Source organism: Vipera berus (genome assembly GCF_964194415.1).
Source record: "Vipera berus genome assembly, chromosome: 3".
NCBI classification, from domain to species: Eukaryota; Metazoa; Chordata; class Lepidosauria; order Squamata; family Viperidae; genus Vipera; species Vipera berus.
The window spans coordinates 151901175-151923840 of record NC_138204.1 but is presented as its reverse complement, the minus strand read 5'-3'; the positions used below and the strand labels follow the sequence as shown (position 1 = coordinate 151923840).

Here is a 22666-nt window from a genome sequence, read left to right as displayed (position 1 = left end):
GGAATTGGGGGACGCTGTCAGTGGGCTGCCCTGAACTCTTGGAGGAAAGGTAGGATATAAATGTCAGAAATAAACTGACAAATAAACAAACAGATATATTTCAAAAATGCCTGTCTTTTTCATACCGTGTCAAATTCTAATTTTTAACTAAACATTCAAACCTCCATTCAGATGTGAAAAGCAGCATTTCTCCTGTTCTTCCAACTTGAGCTGCTGAAGAGGAAGCGCTGCCAGCAATATAAGCTTATCAATATGTAACAGACAGACAGCAAGCAAGAGGCATGCCATAATTATATTTGCAAGAATGCTTTTTTAATACTCATGCATCACTAGGACTGGAAGAAGAAGAAAAAAAAGAATTTCTTTCTGTCTGCAGGTTAGTAACATTAAATCCTTTAAAATGTTTACTCTGGAAACAATCTATCTGTATCACATACATACAATCTCAACCACTGTAGGCAATATACGTAATTCCTAGGAGCTGAGTCTCTTGTTGCATTTACAAGCTTAGTAGGAATTCTGACAGCCGGTTCTCTCTTGTATTTCGTAATTGCTTTTGTGAAACCCTGTGTAGTTTCATAGAAACTGGTAATGCCAAAACCACCTTATCGCCGGTTCAAAGAAAGAAAACATAGGAGGGACAGTTGAAAATGACAACCATATGAGACAGGCCCAGAGTAGAAAGGAGTACAAAAACTTTTTGACCTTGACTAGTTAATGTTTTCAGATGTTATTTTTGGCTGTTACTTTCTCAAACACAGGCACCACCACAGTAGTTTGAAATACTAAAGGGATCTCTAAGGAAACGGGAGCATGAATCTAACTCCAAGGGAATTCTGAGCTATTAATCTATGCTTACAGGCTTACCAAATTTTCAGCCCCTTTGTTTATGTGCAGACATGCATGTTAAACTCTTCTGGTAAAAAAGAATCTTCCAGGAAGATAAACACATTTTTTTAATGCTTAACGTACATAATAACCCTGAAGGAATGGGCAATATGTTGCTCCTACAATAGAGCTTTGGAAATTTATCTACTTCTCTGGTGCCCTTACTTTTTCAGCTGCTATTTCTAAGCTGAAGATTAATAGTAACACTCTGGAAGACCAATTCCTAGCTTAGCTGTTGCTCAGCTGAGATACAAGGATGCAAGTCACATTTCACTGAGATAATTTTGAACAGGGAAATCTAAAACTTAAAATCTGCTTACAAAAAAAGATAATAGTAAGGAATACCATATGTGAAGAATAGTTTTTCCTCTTTATCAGCAAGCAGACAACTCATTGTTATATAAGAGCAGGTAGGCAAGAAATGTTCTGGGTCCTGTCCCCTAAGGAGATATGTCCGGCAGGACCCAGAAGAAGGGCCATCTTGGTGGTGGTTCCCTCCCTCTGGAACATCATCCCTACAGAAAATAGACTGCCCCCCCTCTAACACTCTTTTGGAGGGCCCTGAAGACATGGTTCTGCCAGTGGGCCTGGGGAACCTGGAGTGGGATGGAGTCCATTAAATGGCTGGTATGGATGTATGTTATTGCCAGGGTGGGCAGATGGGGGGGGAGGGTTATTTTATTATTTTAAATTGTTTTTATATTGTGGTTTTATGTCCTGTAAGCTTCCTTGAGTCGCCATGTGTGAGTAGGTGGCGATATAAATTTTCTAAACAAACAAACAAATGAACACATACATTAAATAGTGATCACAGTTATTCAATTGTCACTGCTTCTGTAGCTAAAATGGCCCTTCTACATCAGGCATATCCAACTTTTTGGCTTGCCTGGCCTCACTGAGTGAAGAGGAATTGTCTTGGGCCACATATAAAATATATAATATAGTTAATGGACATAATAATGTTAAAGGTTTATGATCTTATGGGGCTATATTTCTTGCTTTCCAGGACTGCATGTAGCCTTTGAGCCATGGGGTAATTCCTCTTCACTCAATGAGGCCCAGACAAGCCAAAATGTTGGACATGCCTGATGTAGAAAGGCCATTTTGGCTACAGAAGCAGTGATACTTGGATAACTGAGATCACTATTTAATGTATAACATAACCATGAGTTGTATGATTGCTCATGTAGAGGAAAAACTATTCTTCACATATGGTGTTCCTTATCTTTTTTTTTTGCAAGTAGATTTTAAGTTTTAGACTTCCCTGTTCAAAATTATCTCAGTGAAATGTGACTTGTATCCTTGTAGCTCAGTTGAGCAGCAGCTAAGCTAGGAATTGATCCTCCAGAGCAGACATGTCAAACTTGCGACGTCATGTGACATCGCGCAATGTATCGGGACGGTTTTGCCGTTGCTGGCAATGGTGTGGGCGCAGCTTCCGGACGACACGTCTGGCCCGCGGGCCAGCAGTTTGACACCCCTGCTCTAGAGAGTTACCATTAATCTTCAGCTAGAAATAGCAGCTGAAAAAGTAAGGGCAACAGAGAAGTAGATAATTTTCCTACATGTAAAACAGAGAGATCACTGCAGGGGAATTCTAACATTTTCAGAATTAATGCAAATAGCATTATTGTCCAATTCAGATTGAAAAGAAGACAAAAGACACTAAGCTGATGTTGAACTTAATTACGGCAGCGAGACTTTTAGTAGCGCAATATTGGAAGAAGGAAGAACTGCCGACTATAGAAGAATGGACTTTAAAAGTCTCCAACCTGGCGGAAATGGCAAAGATTTCAGCGTACTTGAAAGATCAATCGCAACAGAGATATATTGTGGAGTGGAGAAGATGGATTGATTATATCCAGAATAAACATGGGACTAAAAAGTTTCATCTAGCATTTGAATAAGTACTGATGTGATATTTATATTGCTTGTAGTTATTTTATAAGAGTTAAAGTGCGATAGATTTAATATTTTATTGTTGTTTGCATAAGGTAGACTATGATTGCTTGTATTTTTATACCCTGTATTGAGCTCTGGGAAGTCGGGGAGGGGGGAGGGAGGTGTTGGGGAGGGTTGGGGAGAGGGGAGGGGGTTGGGAGGGGTTTTGTCTTTTAAAAAAATGTATTGTAAAACTTTTCAATAAAAAAAAGAAAAGAAGACAAAAGTCTAAATGTCTTGAAAAAGTATTTGCAAATCTCCCAGAAATCAGGCACTGATTTACAACTTGTACCCGACTTGGATTACAAACATTTCATCCAACAGAATGATAGTGGAAGCTCAGTAAGTTAAGTGAGGTAACCATGGAGGGCTATGCATTTAACCTTCTTCAGAACCAGCAGAAAATCTCAGACCATATTGGGAAGTTGAAAAACACCCCAAAGGAAGGCAATGGCAAATCACTATTGTATTGTCAAGAAAACTATATGGACTTGTCCACAAAGTCAGCTGGAGTTGAACTCACTAAAAGGTGCCTTCACGTCATGCTATTCCAATGACATTCAAATATGTTGTCACATACATACAGTAAAAAGTGTCATGGTAACCTCACAATAAAAATAGTTCTGAAAAGATATTTTATTTAGCAAATTAGGGAAGGCTGTATAAGCTTAGTGATACAGCATGAACTTTGCATACATAATGGCTAAGATTAAATCTCTGATGCTCCATACGTTGCTGGGAAAAGTGCCCACTCAGAAGCACTACTCGAAGTACTAGAAATAATATCAAACTAAATGGTCTGATTTAGATAAAGCAGCTAATGTTTATATTCTGGTTTCTTTTCAGATTATATAAATCTTTCCTTTTACAGTGGCAATACCAGTATCTTAGACATATAAAACATGAAAGCTTTGATGGCATGGAATAGACTGTTATAAAATTGATTACTATAAAATATTTCTGAATGACTCCTCTACTGGAAACTAAATCAAATTTCTTGGATTCAAAAAATTATGAGATGAAAAAGGAAAGCCCTAATTAACATTTTATAATTGGTCACTGATTTGATGGGTATCAGTCAACTTCGAACACTATGTTCTTATGTAACTTTTATTTCTCTCAAAAATGGCCACAAATTTAAAAATGTATTAGGTAATATATACTAAGTGCATAGTAGAAAATATTAGTCAAAAGTTTAAGGGTCAAACCATCATCACTGCTTGTAAAATTCAGAATATAGACCTATCTTTTCATTACTGAGGTAAAACTCAGGAGTTATTTTAGGTATTCTGAATTTTTACAGTGGCAATATCTGTATCTTAGACAAATACGATTTGAAAGTTTCAATAGCATGGAATAGACTGTTATAAATTGATTACTATAAAATATTTCTGAATGACCCATCTACTGGAAATTAAGTCAAACTTCTTGAAGCCAAAAAACTATGAAATAAAAAAGAAAGCCCTAATAAACATTTTATAATTGGTTACCCACTCCATTTAAAATCCAGTTACCTCTCAAAAGAATTGATGTGAATTTGTGCAAGGAAGTTAAGGTTTATTTAATTATTATTTATAATTAGATTTTTTGGTTTCAACAAACCATAGTTCATATAACAATTCTAATTTTGAGAAACTATATGCCAGAGTGTTAATCTCTACGCTTTAGCTAGACTAATTATGACTTTTGATTGTTTTTTAATTTGATCCTTGGTTAGCTGATCTTGAAAAGGGAAGCAGGGTTAGACCTAATTAGTACTTGGATGGGTAACTATAAGAAAATCCCAGGATAGTAGACAAGTCTGAAAATAAAACAAAACAAAACCTGGAAACACTGGCAAAGCACTTTCACATTTCTGCCCAGAAAATCACACAGATGTTCCACAAAGTCAATAAGAGCTGACGTTGACCCAAAGGATACTTCCTACTTATAATTTTATTTTTAATAGTTCTTGTGATTGCACTGTCTGGGAGTTATAGTCACATCAAAACTGGAAGGCACTGTTGGATAAAGCTTTGGTAAGCCACAAACATGGTTTATATATTGCACTGGCTATTCTCACAACAGAGATCAAAAATTATTACAGATCAACTCTTTCCAAGAAATTTTCTTGAGTTCAGCTAAACTTTCTGGTTGTTTATCTTAATCTGTAAAGTACAATACTGGCTAGGCCAGAACAAGGACAATGATTATACAACACAAATGTTGTGCAAGGAGTAAAATAGGAAATAGGTAACATGGTGTTGGTAAATCTATGGTTCAAACACTGGGATTAATGTTCCTGCTTTTGTAAGTGTTCCCCATCTTGAGTTTCTGAAAAGCCTGAATCATGCCTATTCTTTTGAGTCATTTTTGGATGAGTCTATAAAAATGTTACCAAACTGTGGATTAATTGTTTTTCCTCATGAACCAACATTTTTTTTTTGCTGTACAGGTTTTTGTAATTTTGCTCTCTCTAGGCTTATAATACTATCAGCATCCCATACATCAAAAATAACATTGTGTAATTGGAGATTGATTTATCTTTTATTGCCGTTGTTGTTCTAATGGCAACTAATGCCAAATCTAATGGAGAATCTAGGGATTAAGCTATGGAAAATAATGTTAATGGTAGGTGAACAAGCAGGCACAATTAGTTCATCCAAAGGGTAAAATACATCTGGAGTGAGTTATGCCGAGATGCTAAGCAAACCAAGAAAAAAAAAATAATTCCACAGATGTAGCTATTTCAAGTGTAAAAATATTTCAGGCATACTAAGGAATATAGGCTTATGATTCAAGATGAAACATACAAAAACTTTTAAGCTACACTTGCTATTTTTATACACAATTGAGATTTCTCATGAAATCATGTCAGACCATCAGCATTCTTCTCTGATCATTCAAGCCAGTCTCTTTCAAGATACCTTTTTAGCATGGTCTTTGATAGGATATTACAGCAGCCCCTTTTAACTGAATACCTATGGAACATATTTCTTAAAACTAAGCAAAGGTATTGTCTAGGCAAAGCAAACTTGAAAGACATGTCATTTAAAAAAAAATGTAACAAACCACCAGCTGTCGCAGCCACATAATGTGCTCACGATTATATAAGACATCTATTGAAATCATCTAGATCCCTAGAGTTTTCTTCTAATCATTAATTAATTATTCAAAATATTATTGTGATAAGGTATCACCCAAACTAACCCTTTCATAATTAGGATATACGATGCTGAACTGGATTCAAAACTCCCCCCCCCCTCCTATGCGAGTAATCTTTTTATTCTAAAAAAAGAATTCCTCTACCTGCAGAAGATTTTTTGGATCGATCTCTTTCACTACTCTACCAGTTTACTCTTTCTTTTCTACCTGCCATTGGTACAATAATATTAACAGCAATGGCAGCCAAGCACGTAGGAATTATCCTTTATAAATATACTTTACTCTAAAAGCTTGGTTAGATGATGAAAATAGTTAGCTTCAATTTAGCTTTGAGCTAAATTTCTGCATGGTTTTCATGCTACAGGTAGTCCTTGAGTTACGAGTATAATGGAGCCTGTACATTCCACTCATAACTCCAAAACTCAAATGAGATCACTCCCTTGCTCGTTAAGACGCAGGCAGCTTGTTAAGTGCACATGAGGTATCTCAGGATGGGGAAGGCCATTACGAGGGGGCCTAGTAATGGAACAGGCCCCCAAGGCCTCCCCAACCCAGTAAGAAACCTCATGCTTCCTGTTTTCACCAGGAAGGGGCTTGAGAAATGGCTTTTTCAGGCAAAAATGGAGCGAAAGAGTGGAGCACACTCTTCGTTTTCGCCAGGAAAGGGCTTCAGAAAAGGCCTGCCAGTGGGGCGCTTCAGAAACGGAAAGGACTGTCACATGGAGCTTCAACACACAGCGAATCCCTGCATTTTGAATAGCCCCATAGGTGCTCAAACACTTTATTCAGATGGAGACCTCAGTCACACGGAGTGTTCCTTTCTGTTTCTGAAGCGCCCCACTGGCAGGCACACAAACCTTCCACTCTCTCTCAGGTCTAGATTTGGATAAAGAGTGTTTGAGCAGCAGCGGCTTGAGTTTCTCCGCTCCATCCGACTGGAAAGAAGCGGAAGCGCAGAGCAGGATTGCTCTCAATAAGGCCGGGGCACACAAGTGAGCTCCACACCCGTGTCTTTTTGCAAGCAATCCTGCTCTGACCCTCCGCTTTCTTAGTTTTGGACAGAGCGGAGAAAATGAAGCTGCTGCCGCCACTTGAATGGGGAGGAGCACAAGGAGAAGAGAGGTCAGGATTTGTGCCATTGGCCGGTCAAGCAAGAGTAGGCCAGGCAGGGTAGGTGGCTGGCTGGGGAGGGGAGATCACAGCCACTCAGATCGCTGTTGCTGCCACCGCCATCAGTAGCTTGGATGTACTAAGGGGATTCACCTTGCAATGCCTCCCCACTCAGTTGAAGGCTTCATTCCTGCCCTCAAACCAAGGCTGGCGCACGTGAGCAAGCAGCGCACCCGGGCCATGGACGGCATTGATTCCTGCACCCGGCTAACTCCAATTCCATGCTTTGCCCCTGTTGTGATTCAGCGTCAGCCTGTGGTTTCAGCAGCTGAATCGGACAATTCTGAGGAGGAGGAGGGGTTTGGAGAGCCTTTGGTTGCAGATTCATCGCAGAGCTCTCAGCCAGGCCCCTCCCGTCTTGTTCCTCCTCAGACCCAGCTGTGTGAGCCTGAAAGATTAGATGAAGACGATCCACAGCTGGCTTCGTTCAAGGACGCTCGAAGCAGGAGGCAGACAAGCAGAAGTGAACAAAGAAAAGCAACGAGGCACCTCGGGAGGAGGCAAAGAGAAGCCACACCCTGAGACTGTTGTTTAAAAGGGGAATGTGTGGGAGGTGCTGGTTGCTGAAGGCAACCGTTTGCAGAGCTTCTGATATAGTCTCAGTCTGTATTTGTTTTACTCTGTTTTGAACTGTTTCGTTTAGTTTTTGTAAATAAATTTGGTTGGCTTAATTCAAGACTCTTGAATATAACAAAGGGGTTGTCCCTGACATTTCTGCAGGGCCGGTTGTAGGCTGGAACAGAACAGCCCCACAGGCATGCAAACAAAGCAAACACTTCCCCCCCTTCAGAATGGAAGCTTCTGGGGCCATGATCTCTTTTGCAGAAAATTTGTGTTTGAACTTGCACGATATTACGGCACCCAGGAGCTTCCATTGTCGGCACAAAAAGCGTTTCCAAGCTGACTCTCCTCTCCCTCAAAGGGAAAGAAACAGTGGGAGAGAGGAGACAGATTTTGCAAGGTGAGTCCAGCATGGCAGGAAGGGAGGGGGAAGCAGTTGTGGGGAGCGGGGAGAGGAATAGGGTGAATATTGCAGAGTCTCTGTGGTTGCTCGTAAGGGCGAATGACTGCTGTGGTAATTTGGAAATTTACTCGTAAACACTAGGGGGCGCTGATCACGTAACTTCGAATGAGTGTTAATTGAACGCTCGTAACTCGGGGTGGCTCAGTGGGTTAGGGCGCTGAGCTTGTCGATTGGAAGGTCGGCAGTTTGGCGGGTCGAATCCCGAGTGCTGCGTAGCAGAGTGAGCGCCTGTTACTCGTCCCAGCTTCTGCCAACCTAGCAGTTCGAAAGCACATAAAAATGCAAGTAGAAAAATAGGGACCACTACGGTGGGAAGGTAACAGCGTTCCGTGCGCCTTTGGCGTCTAGTCATGCCGGCCACATGACCACGGAGACGTCCTCGGACAAGCGCTGGCTCTTCGGCTTTGAAACGGAGATGAGCACCGGCCCCTAGAGTCGGAAACGACTAGCACACATGTGCGGGGGAACCTTTACCTTTACCTTTAACTCGGGGATTACCTGTATACTCTATTGGTATGAAAACTAGACAACATTCAAGCTATATTTAAACAGTCAATTTGCAGATGTAATTAATGATGAAAAATATGATTTTAAATAGTTGTCATTGAATATAGTTTGAGAAGTCCACAATGTTCTTTAATGTTTGCAGAGATTTGAAATAGCAACTACAACACACATTGTAACATCTTGCAACAAGAAGTTGATGCAGTCTCCAAATTGGCTAAAGCCCATTCACACGATCTAGAAGCAACCAAGTAAATTGTACAAAATCAAAATTAAATAAGGCAACTTTACATGGCAAGCCATTAATGTGCAACCACTCAGTGCATATCTGTCAATTTCAGCATGGCAACCCAGAGCTATTTCTAGAATATATAAAATAGTGAAATCTGCAATGGTAGAAAATGGATCCATTTGCCAACACACAAAAGGCAACGTAAGTGCTTCCAGGGCACTTGTAGTTCTAAAATTGGGCCTTGTTTGTTTCTCCTGCACAAAATAAAAAGACATTGTTTGAAAAACAATATACCCAGCCCAAGCATCACAAAAATGTTGGTTGGGGTTCTATATTCTTATTAATTAAAAAAGTTAAATTATCAAAAGCTAAGGCATACCAGATTTACACTGAACGATGTACTTTGATCACCAGCATCAGAGCCTCTTACAAAAACTATTTATTTCCTGTTGTTTTTAATAATTGTTCCTGCCTCTCTTTCATTTTTAATGCACAAATATTTATTATCTACTGGTCCCCCAGCTATGAATTTACTAACAGCATATGTTTCTCACAATGGCTGCACTACTTCAATTTGAACAAGATTGTTTTAAGCAATTACAAGTTGGCTTCTTATTGTTTCTCCTAGTTCACACAGCATATAATCTGGCACATCAGAGAAGTGATTAGCATTGGGTTACAATGATGATTATACAGATATTTGCTAATGAACTCATAGACATCTATCTATCTATCTATCTATCTATCTATCTATCTATCTATCTATCTATCTATCTATCTATCTATCTATCTATCTATCTATCTATCTATCTATCTATCTTATATGACCACCCATATTATATATTATAATCCAGGGTGGCTTAAAACAATATTATTACTTTATATCAAAGAACAACAATAATTTAAAAAAAAACTTCCAGGCCCCCAGAGCAAACACTCCTCTATATATCAACATCTGGATTTTTTTTCTAGGCTCCAGTCCCACCCCTGACGCAACAGCCAGCTTTTCAAGGCCCTCCAGAAGACAAGAAGAATTTGGGGTTTGCCTGATTTGAGGATGAAGAGTGTTCCATAGGGCAGGGGCCACTATAGAGAACGCATGCTTCCAAAATCCCAGCAGGTGACAGCATTAAAGGAAGCAACACTGATGTCTCTTAATGTCAGGATTGTTTTGCAAATAGGTTTACTAGAGATTAATCTAGCTAGGTTTTTTTTTGTCTTTTAGCAGGCTAGACAACAGTTATTTTTTCATGAAACAGATTTAATGACTAAATTCACACTACAATAAGCTCCGTGCATCATGTTTGATGTTGGTTTAATAAACTGTGTAAACCTAGTAAAGTGATTTGTAAATGATGGTTTACAACAGTGTGAGGTGTGGATCCACCCAAAAGTGGTTTATGGAACAGACACTGGTAGAGAAAACAGAGTTTAATATATTGCATGGCCACAGTAACTTTGTGTTAATTTGTTTTGCTTTCCTGAGTCCATCTGTTTTGCCCCTTTCTTTCTCTTCTTCATTTGCTCTGTTTCTTCTATTACCCGCCCCCCCTCGAATTGTTTTGTTCTGGTTATGTAAAAATGTCTGTCTCCGTTTCCTCATTCAATAACTGCACACATCTGGGCAAGCTTGACATTATGAATCAAAGTCCAGATGGTTCGACATTCTCGGCCTACAACTGGATTTAGAATTTTTTGTGACTTTAACCACTGGCCACCATATGAATCAAGAAAGTGCTCTGGTTTTAAGAGCGCTCTAATAAAAGAGAATTTATTGTTATAGAACAACTATTGAGAATTAGTTGCCCCTTATGCTATTCAACATAGAGATAGAGCTCCATTAGGCACTCTTAATACTCCCAAGACTGCTTTTAATGCTCAAGAGAAGATGGTTATTTCTGAGTATCACGGGCTCTTAGTGCTTTCCAAACAAACCCAGTACAATCAATTACAGTTAAATGAAGCCAGTGGACATCCAGGTGCCTTGATACAGCTGCTTTTTCAGCAGCCAGACTCAGAAGAACCTACAAGGCACCTGCAGCTTGATATGGAACATATCATAACATCATTGCCTACTAAAGCAAACACAGTCCATAATTTTATGCATTTGCCAGCAAGAATGCTTCTCTGAATTAACATAGGATAATTGCAGAATACAGCTACCTGTACCGAAATAATCTGGATGTACTGAGTACTATTGGGACATCTGGCACTAATAGTAAGATAATGCAGTGATGTTGAAATATTTTAATAAGGTACGATGGGTATTTTAATAAAAGATGGTTCCTTAAATGTGATAATGTGAGCAACAAGTTATTTTGCTCATGTATATAAGGCCCCGCTTCGTTTAATAAAGTTGGTAACTTGATTTAACCAAGAGTCAGTCAGCCTTAATGTAAGGCAAGAATTCATTAACTCATGCTACCTTGGAAGTTAATGTGCAAAAACTGAAGTGTTCAGGCTGAGATAACATTGACAAACAAAGGCTAAGTTATATGGATGGATTTGTTTTGGTGTTCTAGGCTTCAGATTTTTAACTTTAAATAGCTTCTAGTCAAAATATTGTGCTTGTGTGTATATATACAGTATCTGTGTGTCAAGAGTGCTGTCTCTGAACAATACTTATGAACACTGGAATTGTTTTTTTTACATTAACATTGATTATGCACTATTACTGAGAGAAACAGCTAAGGAAGGAGAACTAATGGAGTTATTTCATGTGGTTCTGGAGAGCTCTTCATTTGAAGATGAAACAGATTCCTCTGAAACCCAAATTTTGAAAAGTTTCAGAAAAACAGCTTAAAGATCTTACTGTGAACAAGTTCCCAGGAAGCTCAAATTATCACAATTGTTCTGGGGACCCAAGTCTGACTGAGAAGATAAAAGTACTCCATAGCCACGAGGAGAGAATCTGGACTTGAACCTGGGAGCTCTGGTTTAAATCACTGTTCATTAGGCAATTCTGGAAACAATGATTGGGCTTACATATCACACTAGTAATCCATGAGTGATATATATCATCATTATTTTCATATCTCAGACTTTGCTATCCTTGTCTGATCCATGTGAGGCAATCAGAAATTAGAAACCAAATGTAAATAAGATGTAACATGTATTCTTATCAATAGCAGCTAATCAAAACCATATAATTTCTTTCCTGCTTTTTATAAAGTGATCAAATTAATATTGAACAGAATTAAATCCAGCCTATTGGTTTGGCCCTCTACAGCAGTCGCAGGTTCTCATGTGGCCCCTTGGGAAAATCAATTGCCCACCCATGGACTGAAGAGACAGAGACGTTATCCTTGAACATTCAATTTTGTTCAATATTTTATGAGAGAAACTCTGAACTTTACATTAATAAATTACAATAGAACCACCCAAAGATTCCTCCTATCCTATCTAATTTTACTGGATAATTTTTAGTGACCGACACCTGAGGATGAGATCCATGGTTCTGGTTACACTATTAATGCTAATTTGATTTTTCTCTGTTTAAAAGATGGAACATTTCATGTGAGATTAGTGGATAAATCTTAAGTACAATTAATGTATTTTTATATAAAGATCCCAGTCAATCTTTAGAGAAATGATACTGTTAAAAATACAGTTCTCACTGGTAGTTCTGAAAAATTACAAACTGGTTTGCAAGTTAGCACATCTTGCAAAAAATTCTCAACTCCATCAGTTTGGAATGAAACTGAACTTCAGTGGCTCTTAAGTTCAGAAAAATAAAATAATGTTGGCAAACATTATATGTATTTATATTTATCTCTTCAACAATACTCATCTCAAATTTTAGAAATAAGATTGAAATTACTATCGTTTCTCCAAACCAGACATACTAAACTTATATTTTTAAAATTCTAAATAATTGTTTTTAGAATTTAAGCACACATAGATACAACAACAAAAATTACTAGTACCAACTGAATTAAAATGATAAAGCTCCTCTTTTGACTTAAGTATAAGGGGTAAGAAAGTGTACTACTCACCTCTGTTAAACCAGAAACTTCTCCCCGGGCATATGGCCTTCTGATAGATGGAGTGAACACTTTGGCCTCTGATACTGGCTGTCCTCTCATAAAATGCTTCCCTGCTTCAAAAATTTCCACTTCTACCATCTTACCCATGAATTCAGGGTTCTTTGGTACAAGAATCTTTAAAAGAAAATATATTGATTATTTTTCCTAATACTTTGAAAAGTAATTACGATTTTACATTCAAAAAAGGAAGAAAGATAAACATAAAGAGTGCCATGTGGTATCTTAAGATTCGATAGCATTTGCCCTAACAGAAACTATACAATATTAGCCTTTTAAAAAAACTCTGCCCACAGCCCGACGTTCAATCCTGACTGGTTCAAGGTCAGTAAAATGAGGACCCAGACTGTTGGGGGCATTATGCTGACTCTGTAAGCTGCTTAGCAAGGGCTGTAAAGCACTATGAAGCAGTATATAACTCTTAACTGCTGTTGCTATTGCTAGCAGTGAACTAGAAAATATTTTTCCAATTAGAAGTTGATTTCATGTTTCTAATTATTTAGAATCTAAATAATAATCTAAATAGAGATATCTTAATATGAGAGATGCCATTTTTTAAATGAAGACAATGAGGGGAAATCAATTAATAGAAAAAAATCATTTAAATTAATCTATTTTCTGCAACTTGGAGAAAACAGATGTGCTTGACAGCTCCAGTCACAGGGTTGGTGGAAACTAGATATCAAATTTGTGAACATTACTTCTGAGAGTTACAGTTAAGGATGACAAATAGGACATTTTCCCCCTTATTTTTAAAATGTTACCTGTTCGTAGAACTTATTATGAGCAACATAAAACTTGGAATCAAAGGATTCTTCTGTAACAAGCACTTTCTGTCTCTCCCCAATCTGTGAAATAATAATAAAAAAAATGCAAGTACGTAGCAGTGAGTGAAAAGATGCTATTGTAAATCCCCCTTTCTCATGCAATTATCAGGCTGATGTGAAATAATTTAATAGCCACTGGAGGGAAAAAAACCTATTACATCTAATTATCGTTTGGACAGATAAGGGACTAAGGCCCTTTCTACATATAAGGGATGAGGTGATCTGAGATCGATGCGGCTCTTTTATTCCCCTAACACTGTGTTGCTTCTAGCTGTATTGAAAAGCTGAACCAATTAACTCTGCAAGTTAATCATCTTGGCTTATGCTCCAGAGGAAAAAAAACACGTGGTGATGACAGTTTCCTCCACAGCAGCAGGATAGAACAGCAGAAATTCTTACCTTGTCCTGCTTCCCACCCACCTCTTTCCTGTAGAAATGAATGGGCCCTGACTTTTTGGTTTCTTCACCTTGTCCCTTCCCTGGAAGGAAAGGATCTGGCTTGCTTTCCCATGTGCCTTCTATGGCCATGAAAAGACAATGTGGCAAAGTGAAGACTGAGAATGGAAATGAGGCATTAGAAGACTGTGATGCTGTCCCATTGGCTGGCTGGCTGGAGAGGGCGTTGGTCAACCTATATGAGCACAACTGCTAAGACAAATGTCCTTCTAAGGCAGAATATCAGCAAATAGCCTGAGCCTGCAAAGATGAAGTCAGGAAAGCTAAGGCGCAAAATGAACTAAGGATTGCGACAAAAGTCAACAACAACAACAACAAAGCTTCTTTTCAACATGTAAAAAACAAGAAAAAAGTCAAGGAAGCAATTGGTCCACTAATGGGAGAAAATGGCAAGGTGATGAGCAACAGGGAGAAAGCGGAACTGCTTAACCAGTTTTTTTGCATCTGTCTTTATACAAAAGGACAAAATAGTCCAACCTATCAAAAACAATATCGTAAAACACGGATTAGGAATATAAGTAAAAAAGGCAAGAAAATGGTAAGAGAGCACCTGTCCATCCTAGATGAGTTCAAATCACCAGGACCAGATGGATTACAATTCAAGGTTGTGAAGGAACTGGCAAAAGTGATCTCAGAACCACTGAAATATATCTTCCAAAGATCCTGGAGCACCGGGGAACTACAGAAGACTGGAAAAAAAGCTGATGTGGTTCTCATCTTCAAAAAAGGAAAAAAAGTGGATCCAGGAAACTACAGACCTATCTGCCTGACCTCAATACCTGGGAAGATTCCAGAAAAGAGAATCATGCAATGAATCTGCGAACTCCTAGAGGCAAACAAAGTCATAACCAAAAGCCAACCTGGGTTTGTCAAAAACAGATCACGCCAGCCAAATCTTATTGTACTCTTTGACAAAATTAGTGGACCACAGAAATGCTATGGATATAATTTATTTGGACTCCAGTGATGAAGCACCCACAACTGCTGACGGCAAGCTGTTCCACTGGTTAACTGTCCTCACTGTTAGGAGGCTTCTCCTTAATTCCAGATTGCTTATTCCCTTGATTAATTTCCATCCACTGTTTCTTGTCCTGCCTCTGGAACTTGTCTCCAGAAGTTGTGAATGCTCCAACACTGGGAAGTTTTTAAGAAGAGATTGGACAACCATTTATCTGAAATGGTATAGGGTTTCCTGCCTGAGCAGGGGGTTGGACTAGAAGACCTCCAGGGTCTCTTCTAACTCTGTTATTCTGTATTCTGTATCCTCCATGGCTGTAAGAGATTAACGATGTTTAGATTATAGAGTGTAATTATTTCAACTAGCAGTAATTAATTCAACTAAGCAATTTGAATACAAATAATTTTTAAAACTAAAACTAATTTCCATTGCCAAAAGAACCCCTTCATTATGAATCTTAGATCTATTAATAATTTTCAGAATTATTATGCTGGAGAGAAGGAATTGCTTTACAGAGCCTTGGGAATGTTCTTTCCTATGGTAGTTATATTGATACGGTGTATTTCAAAAGACCTGGATATTGTCTTCTTTTTTTGTAAGCTCTTTGTACAACTCTTTCAAGAGGGGGTGGGAAAGGAGAGGGTTACAGCAACCATCCTTTAGATGTGACTGCTTGACTGTTTCTCAGCACTGCCCCCAAAGGAAAAAAAGTAATCAAGACCACCAATATCGATGTTACTAGAATAGATTTTCTTGCAGTATGTTCCTGGCTCATTTTGACAACCACATTTGCTAGACCTCACACTTTTATCTGGAGTCTAAAAATATTCACAAAAATGTATCTGTCTGCTGTTGAACAATAATTTCAAAAATACCATATTGCAACCTTAATCAAAATTAAAAGATTAAAATCATGGAGACAGTGCATAGATTAAATTATTAGCAGCCTTTCACTGTCGTCCAGGGAAAACAATCACTGGATTGTTCTGCAGCAAGGAGATCTCATTGTGGATATGGCTTTAACCAGGAAAGGTTTACAAAATACACTTATTGCAATGCAGTGTCTTTGCAGTATTTAATCTATAAACTGTAATTATAAATAACAGCCCCAAACACTGATTTTTTTATTATTTTTGCCAAGATATTTAATATAGGAGCCCTGATGGTACAGTGGTTATTATACAGTATTGCATGTAAACTTTGTCCAAAGCCAGGAATTCGATCCTGAGTGGCTCAAGGTTGACTCAGCCTTTTATCCTTTCGAGGGCAGTAAAATGAGGACTTAGATTATTGGGTGGCAAGATGCTTACATTATAAACTGCCCTGAAAGTACTGTAAACACTATGGGGCAGTGTATAATTTTAAGGATTTCCTGTCTATCCTTTTTCCTATGTCAGTGACCTTCCCAGCATGGCTGACTTCCTGTCCGCCCTCTGTGGCCATCCCCCTGTTCCTTTTGCAGAGGCCTTCCCTGCATAGGCAACTTCCTGTCCATTCTCCTCTTTTCCTATCACAGCACATTGAGTACCAAACAAACAATGAGTACTGGGACATTTTCATATCAAAATGTGACATGTATCAAAGTTTTGAAGCAGTGAAGTACCGAGGTACCACTGTATTTCAAAGAACTACAGGTAGGTGATTGTTGGTGAAATAGCTTTTCAGAAGAGGATCGGTAGTACTGCAGAGCTCTAATATATTATACTGCACTCCCTCCTTCAATTTTTCCTCACAATAACAATCTCGCATAGTACGTTATTGGCCCACAGTCACTTTTAAGCTGCCATTTTGAGTATACATTACTTAAAACTGCTTCTCCCCAAACCTAATTGTACATCGCAGACTAAATATCTTTTGGATTTCTTCAGACTGGCTTTTCTAAACCCTTGCATCATTTGATAACAGCAACAATGAAACAGATTGTTATTTTTATATTTATAATTCATATTTTATACTACCAAAAGCAGCCTACATAACGCTTCCTCTTCCTATTTCCCCACCACAGCCACCATTTGAGATGAGTTGGGCCGAGAGAGAGCAACTGGCCCCGAATCATCCAAATGGCTCTCATGCCTAAGGGAGGACTAAAATCGGCAGTCTCGTGGTTTCGAGTCCAGAAAGTCGATCACTGCACCAAACTGGCTCTCAATGATTACTGCCCCTATGTGTACAATGTATGTGGCATTTGTAATGCTGCTCACGGAAACTCTTGTTTCCTCTCTTTCATTTAGCCAAATAGAATTGATCTAAGCAACAGATGCACACAGTGCAAACCTCCATCTTTTCAACTCTTTCACTGCCTGGCTGGAGCCTTGAGAAGCAGGAAGGATTAAACAGAAATCAAAGGAAGCAGGGCATGAATAGTACCTTGTTAGCATGACAAAAGGAATACCTCTGTCGTTGAGCATTGGGCAATGCATCTCATTAAATTCAAGCGAAAGAACAATTATTTAGGCCCCCCATGACTGTTTTTGGCAGTAGGCTCTGTATCAGAGAGCCTATCCAATCTGTGGGGAGAGCTGCGGCTTTCTCAGCCCAACAATCCTGCTTCAGGGTAAATCGCCCAGTTCTTAGTACTGTGCACCTGCATCTGACTGCTTCATTTTGATCTGGTCTCCTGCTGCGAAAATGTTGCTTCTTCAAGCACAGACATGCCTTGAAATGCAGCTCATATGAAAATTATATTCAGGGATGTCAGCAGTGACCTAAAAATGACAAATGGGCCTCAACTGCATTCTTTTAAAATTCAGTTTCATTTAACTGATTTCTTCTCTACTCTAGTATCTTGCCATATGAAGCAGTTCCATCAAACTATATAGGTAGGAGAAGAAAATAATATATTACCTATATCTGTATCTTTATCTAACTTATAATAATGCGCTTCATTTGTTATCTTTTCCTGTCTTCCTGATTTTGATTTCTTTACAAAATGTGATTATGAAAGGCTTCTTATACCCAGCATTTTCTCTCACACACATAAACACAAAGACACACAGACAGAGATATTCTTGCTCTTTCCTGCAGAATTAGAAAAAAAAAGAACAAGGATGGAGATGAGGTCAGAGCAAAGCATTCTCCCCTCCCTTTCACTATGAATAATTGAACATAATTATGTGCAAACTTCCCACACCACTTTTTAAAGTATATACATTTACAACCTCTTACTAATGTTTATAAAAAAAGTATATTTTAATCTGCATTCTAAGCAGGAGTTGGAAATCTGCCTCTCACCAAATTCATTTCCTTTCCCTTTTCAGTCTACTACCCAAAGAAAGCTGACTGGCCAGGTCTCCCTCAGGGCTTTCACTAGGAAACAAAATGGAAGCTGAGAGTGTTACTTCAAAAATCCCAGGCATTTCAAAGGGCCTTAAAGACCTGGCTCTCCTCCCAGGCCTTTGGAGAGATGGACTGCTGCCCCTCTTTTCCCTTTCTGTTCCCCTTTGCCATTGTTCTGCTTCCTGTGGTTCTCATATTTGTTTTATTGGTCCCTGTTTTTAAAAATGTTTTAACAACTGTAAAGTTGTTAAAAAAAGAGCCTTGGTGGAGCAGTGGGCTAATGCCTCCTTAAGTAACACCAGCTGCCTGCAATTAGTGCAGGTTCGCATCCCACCAGGCTCAAGGTTGACTCAGCCTTCCATCCTTCCGAGGTAGGTAAAATGAGGACCCAGATTGTTGGGGGCAATTAAGCTGACTTTGTAATAATGCCGCTTGGTGTGTGTGTGAAAGCCCTAATAAGCAGGCATATACATAGAATGAAGGCTACTGCTAAGCTTGTAAGCCGCCCTGAGTCTTCGGAGAAGGGCGGGATATAAATGGAATTAAAATAAAAAAAAATAAAAAATAAAGTACCCAGAATTATTGGGAGTCTAGAGGCATATAAATTGTATTAATTACGAAGACAATTGGTAAGGAAACAAAAATGGGTTAAGAGTAGCCTAGCCATCCCATTGGCAGCTCTTGTTTGCTTTCATGTGTAAGGCTAAGAGGGAGAAGACCAAGACTCTACCTGAGGGTCAGATCACCTAACACATAAGCTGAGGTCGGCCTCCTGGTAGATATTTCTGTCAAGATAACAAAAAATACACATTTATAAGAGTGGATAGAATCAATCCAGTGGAACAATTTTCCCTTTATGGCAAGCCTTTTGAAGCAGAACGTATTGTACAGTTTAGATATTGCAATGCTATTCATTGTAAACAGAATGGTCCAGTTCACCATAGCATAAGATAATAAAATGATCTTAGAAGAAAAAATAAATAAACAAGAGCCACAGAGAGCCAAGGTGTAGATGGAATTTCCTAATTATCAAGTAATAACATTTCCATCAGAGACACAGTCAGGTTCCTCATGGAGAAATTCAGAAGCAATTAATGCCATCGATTAAATCCTAAGAATTGTGAATGAATAGGACAGTTTTGTTTTACAGCTGAAAAGAATTATACAGCCATATTCAAAACTCATAAAGACCTTGGAGCTCAAAAGAGTATTCAGAGGAGTAGCAAATCAAAGTAAAGGTTCTTTAGATATTAAATGTGTTGCCACTCTTCCAATGCTCATGGCAGCTGGCAGCACTAAAAACCATACAAGAAGAAATCGTAAAACATCCACAGAACAGGATAATGCACAGAGCAGTCAAATTGCAACTAAACATAGAAAAAATGAAAAAGTATATATTGATGGTGAAACCCATCCAATCCCAAATGGCGTACAGTCATGCTGATCTTAAATGACTTCTGGAAGAAAGTTGCATCAAGCTAACTTCCACAGTAAGGTTGTTCTGTTATATTGGTACCATAACTGAGAAGTAGAGTGTCCTAGACTAGACCTCCCTTACCTCATTTCACCTCACTAATAGGGAATTATCATCAGCAGTTTTTCCCCAGAAGGATTGCCACAGGTAGGCCAATTCTGTTGGAGAACACAACCCTATAAGCATAACAGTGCCAAGTCAGAATGTGGTGCCTCCAATTTTCCACCCTGTAGATAGTCCAGAAGGTGAATTATCTCCAACTACTTCCTAGCTTCACATTAGAAAAAAGGATCAAACTAGAATTATCACTTTTAATGATCTCTAACTTTTATGGAAACACATTTATGAGCAGGAGGGAAAAAGAAAGACTTTGTTTCCAAAAAACCTACCTTAAGCATATTTATCTTAACTTTTTAAAATCTGTGTCATAAATTTTATTAAAAAAATAGATTCCTATCAAAGCCTTAAGAATTTTTACCCTCTTGTTTTATCCTAGTTTACCAGATGTATCAAGCCTGTTTGTATCATGTACAATAACATAATTTTATAGGGAAAAAACGCAGGAAGTATACATGCATTTCATATCTATCACTTTTCCAGGAGGATTTTTGTTTTCAAACGAATCCTTATCTATGTATGCATATTTATATTACCATAGTTTAATATTTCCCCCTTTAGCTGGAGGCAATGGAAAGTTACTGTTTCATATAAGATTAAATTGCCTGATTGTAGTTGGAATCGAGTCTTACATATGAATAACAGAAAAATAAAAGAGAATATGACCTTATCTGGTTCTTTCTTTTTCAATACTTTAATACATAAGAATAGCAATAATAATAATAAAAAATTTAGCCAGGGCAAAAAGCAAGATGGAGAAAAAAAATGGAGAATCATCTCAGTCTTTTAAAAATCAAGAACAACAGATGATCAGAATGTGGGAGCTAGATTTTCTAGAAAAAAATAATAATGTAAAAACAAGTATTAATATTGAAAGAGACTAGGAACCATTATTTTGTCTTAGATAGCTTTTATATTCTTTACTAACTCTACGATAACCACAGATGAAACAGAGGGTTTTCAGGGCTTTGGGATAGTTCTTACCCTTTGTGATTTGATGGACAGCAGTTCCCCAGGATTGCCTGTTAGTAACTGTTTTTTCCAATTCCTGTAAACTCCTGTTTATGTCGTCAGTGATAGTATCTAGTCACCTTGTCTTCTGTCAACCACTTTTTTGATTGTGTTCGATTTTTCCAAGCATCAAGGTCTTCTCCAATGACACTTGTTTTTGTCCAGGTTTGAGAACAAACTAAAACATATCCATTCCTGGTCTTCTATGTAAACTGATAGTATTGTACCTTTACGATTTGGTGTTATTTAGATTTTGTGTTAAATGATTTGTGATACTGCACTATTTCAAATAAATATTAGCCCTTAAATAAAAAAGCTAAGGTACTTAATTGAACACCATGTTTTGTGAACATTTAGTAATGCTAGAGAAATCCAGTACTTTGTAGGAATTCATTAACAGGAGAGATGATCAAAGCAACCCTACCTTTCCTTAATTAATACATGTAGTCAAGTTCTGAATGGTTTCAGTACTCTCCTCTGCAAGTAAATAATATTTCTGGCACATGGATGTAGTTCTAGGTGAATTACACTGTTAATAAAACCTGGGACAGTCCTCTTTCAATTATGGTTGGTCCTTCAACTGAACATGAAGGACGCCCTTGAAGAAGTCTTGAAGCTCTGATTGGGAAGAAAGATATCAAGATTCTTAAATAGAAGTGAATTGGGGCAGGACAACAGAGAACCTGGGACTCCTACTTGTAGAAAACTGATGGACTAAAAGATGGACGCCTAGGCTGAAGGAAAGAATGATAGGTTAAGGCATGGTGAACGGCACAGATAGTTGGTACCAGAATTCTAGAATGAGTCAAGTTCTAGAATAAGCCAAGCCAGCTTCATGAGAAGTCGGAAAAATTTCTGCTAAGTCCCTAACCATTATAAACAATTCTGTCAAATTCTTCCAGAGTCTACATCAGGAAATACAAGCTTGAAGAAAAGAATGGCATGTGTAATTCATGTGTAGCCCATCACTTGGGGGGAGATAGCTTGATGAAGATATCATGGATTCAACCCCCTAATCTATCTCCTGAATTTGCTTTTCTGAAGCAATTAACAACTGGAGGGAAACTTTCAGAAGATGACATACATAAGGTATTGAAACTTTATTATATGACACAATATACAACTTACACTAAACATCAATGTAGATTTTCAAGTTGCCGATATCTATTTTCTGTACCATTAGGCAAAATCTCTATCACCCATACAGTGTATTTTTTATCAGAAGTTTAGGAATTCCATAAGCAAATCTTATGAAGCAGTACTGTACACTTTTCAATAGCAGCAGAAAACAGGTTTGTTTTTTTTACAAACATAGGAAGCTTCCACAAATGGTCCATAAAATCACTACTACTAAGTAATATTATAACATGATTTAAAAGTGACACGTGTTTTTAACATTTTAATATGCTCACATTCAAGATTTCAGAGAAAAACAATTGATCACTCTAATGGTTCTTTCACAGAAACCAAATTTAAGTGTTGGGTGGGATGAAACAAAATACAAAATATGCTCAGCAATCTTGGGAAACAATTCACACAGCCATTTTTGTGAAGCATAAAATATTATAAAGAGATATAGTACAGAACTATTATCATTATTA

General features: G+C 38.1%; 1 protein-coding gene across 2 annotated transcripts in view; it reads right to left on the bottom strand.

The window, feature by feature from the left end:
* The window catches only part of CDKAL1 (CDKAL1 threonylcarbamoyladenosine tRNA methylthiotransferase), a 315714-nt gene that overhangs the window by 18135 nt on the left and 274913 nt on the right, over positions 1–22666 (bottom strand). The window contains exons 14-16 of one of the 2 annotated variants that reach the window (XM_081325954.1): positions 13711–13794; positions 12899–13063; positions 8789–9157 (exon numbers count right to left, since the gene is read on the bottom strand). In XM_081325954.1, coding sequence (XP_081182080.1) covers positions 8909–9157; positions 12899–13063; positions 13711–13794 — 498 coding nt within the window. In that variant the 3' untranslated portion in view covers positions 8789–8908. Of the gene's footprint in view, positions 1–8788; positions 9158–12898; positions 13064–13710; positions 13795–22666 lie in introns of those variants that run through there. The other variant, XM_081325955.1, reaches the window with a different exon arrangement.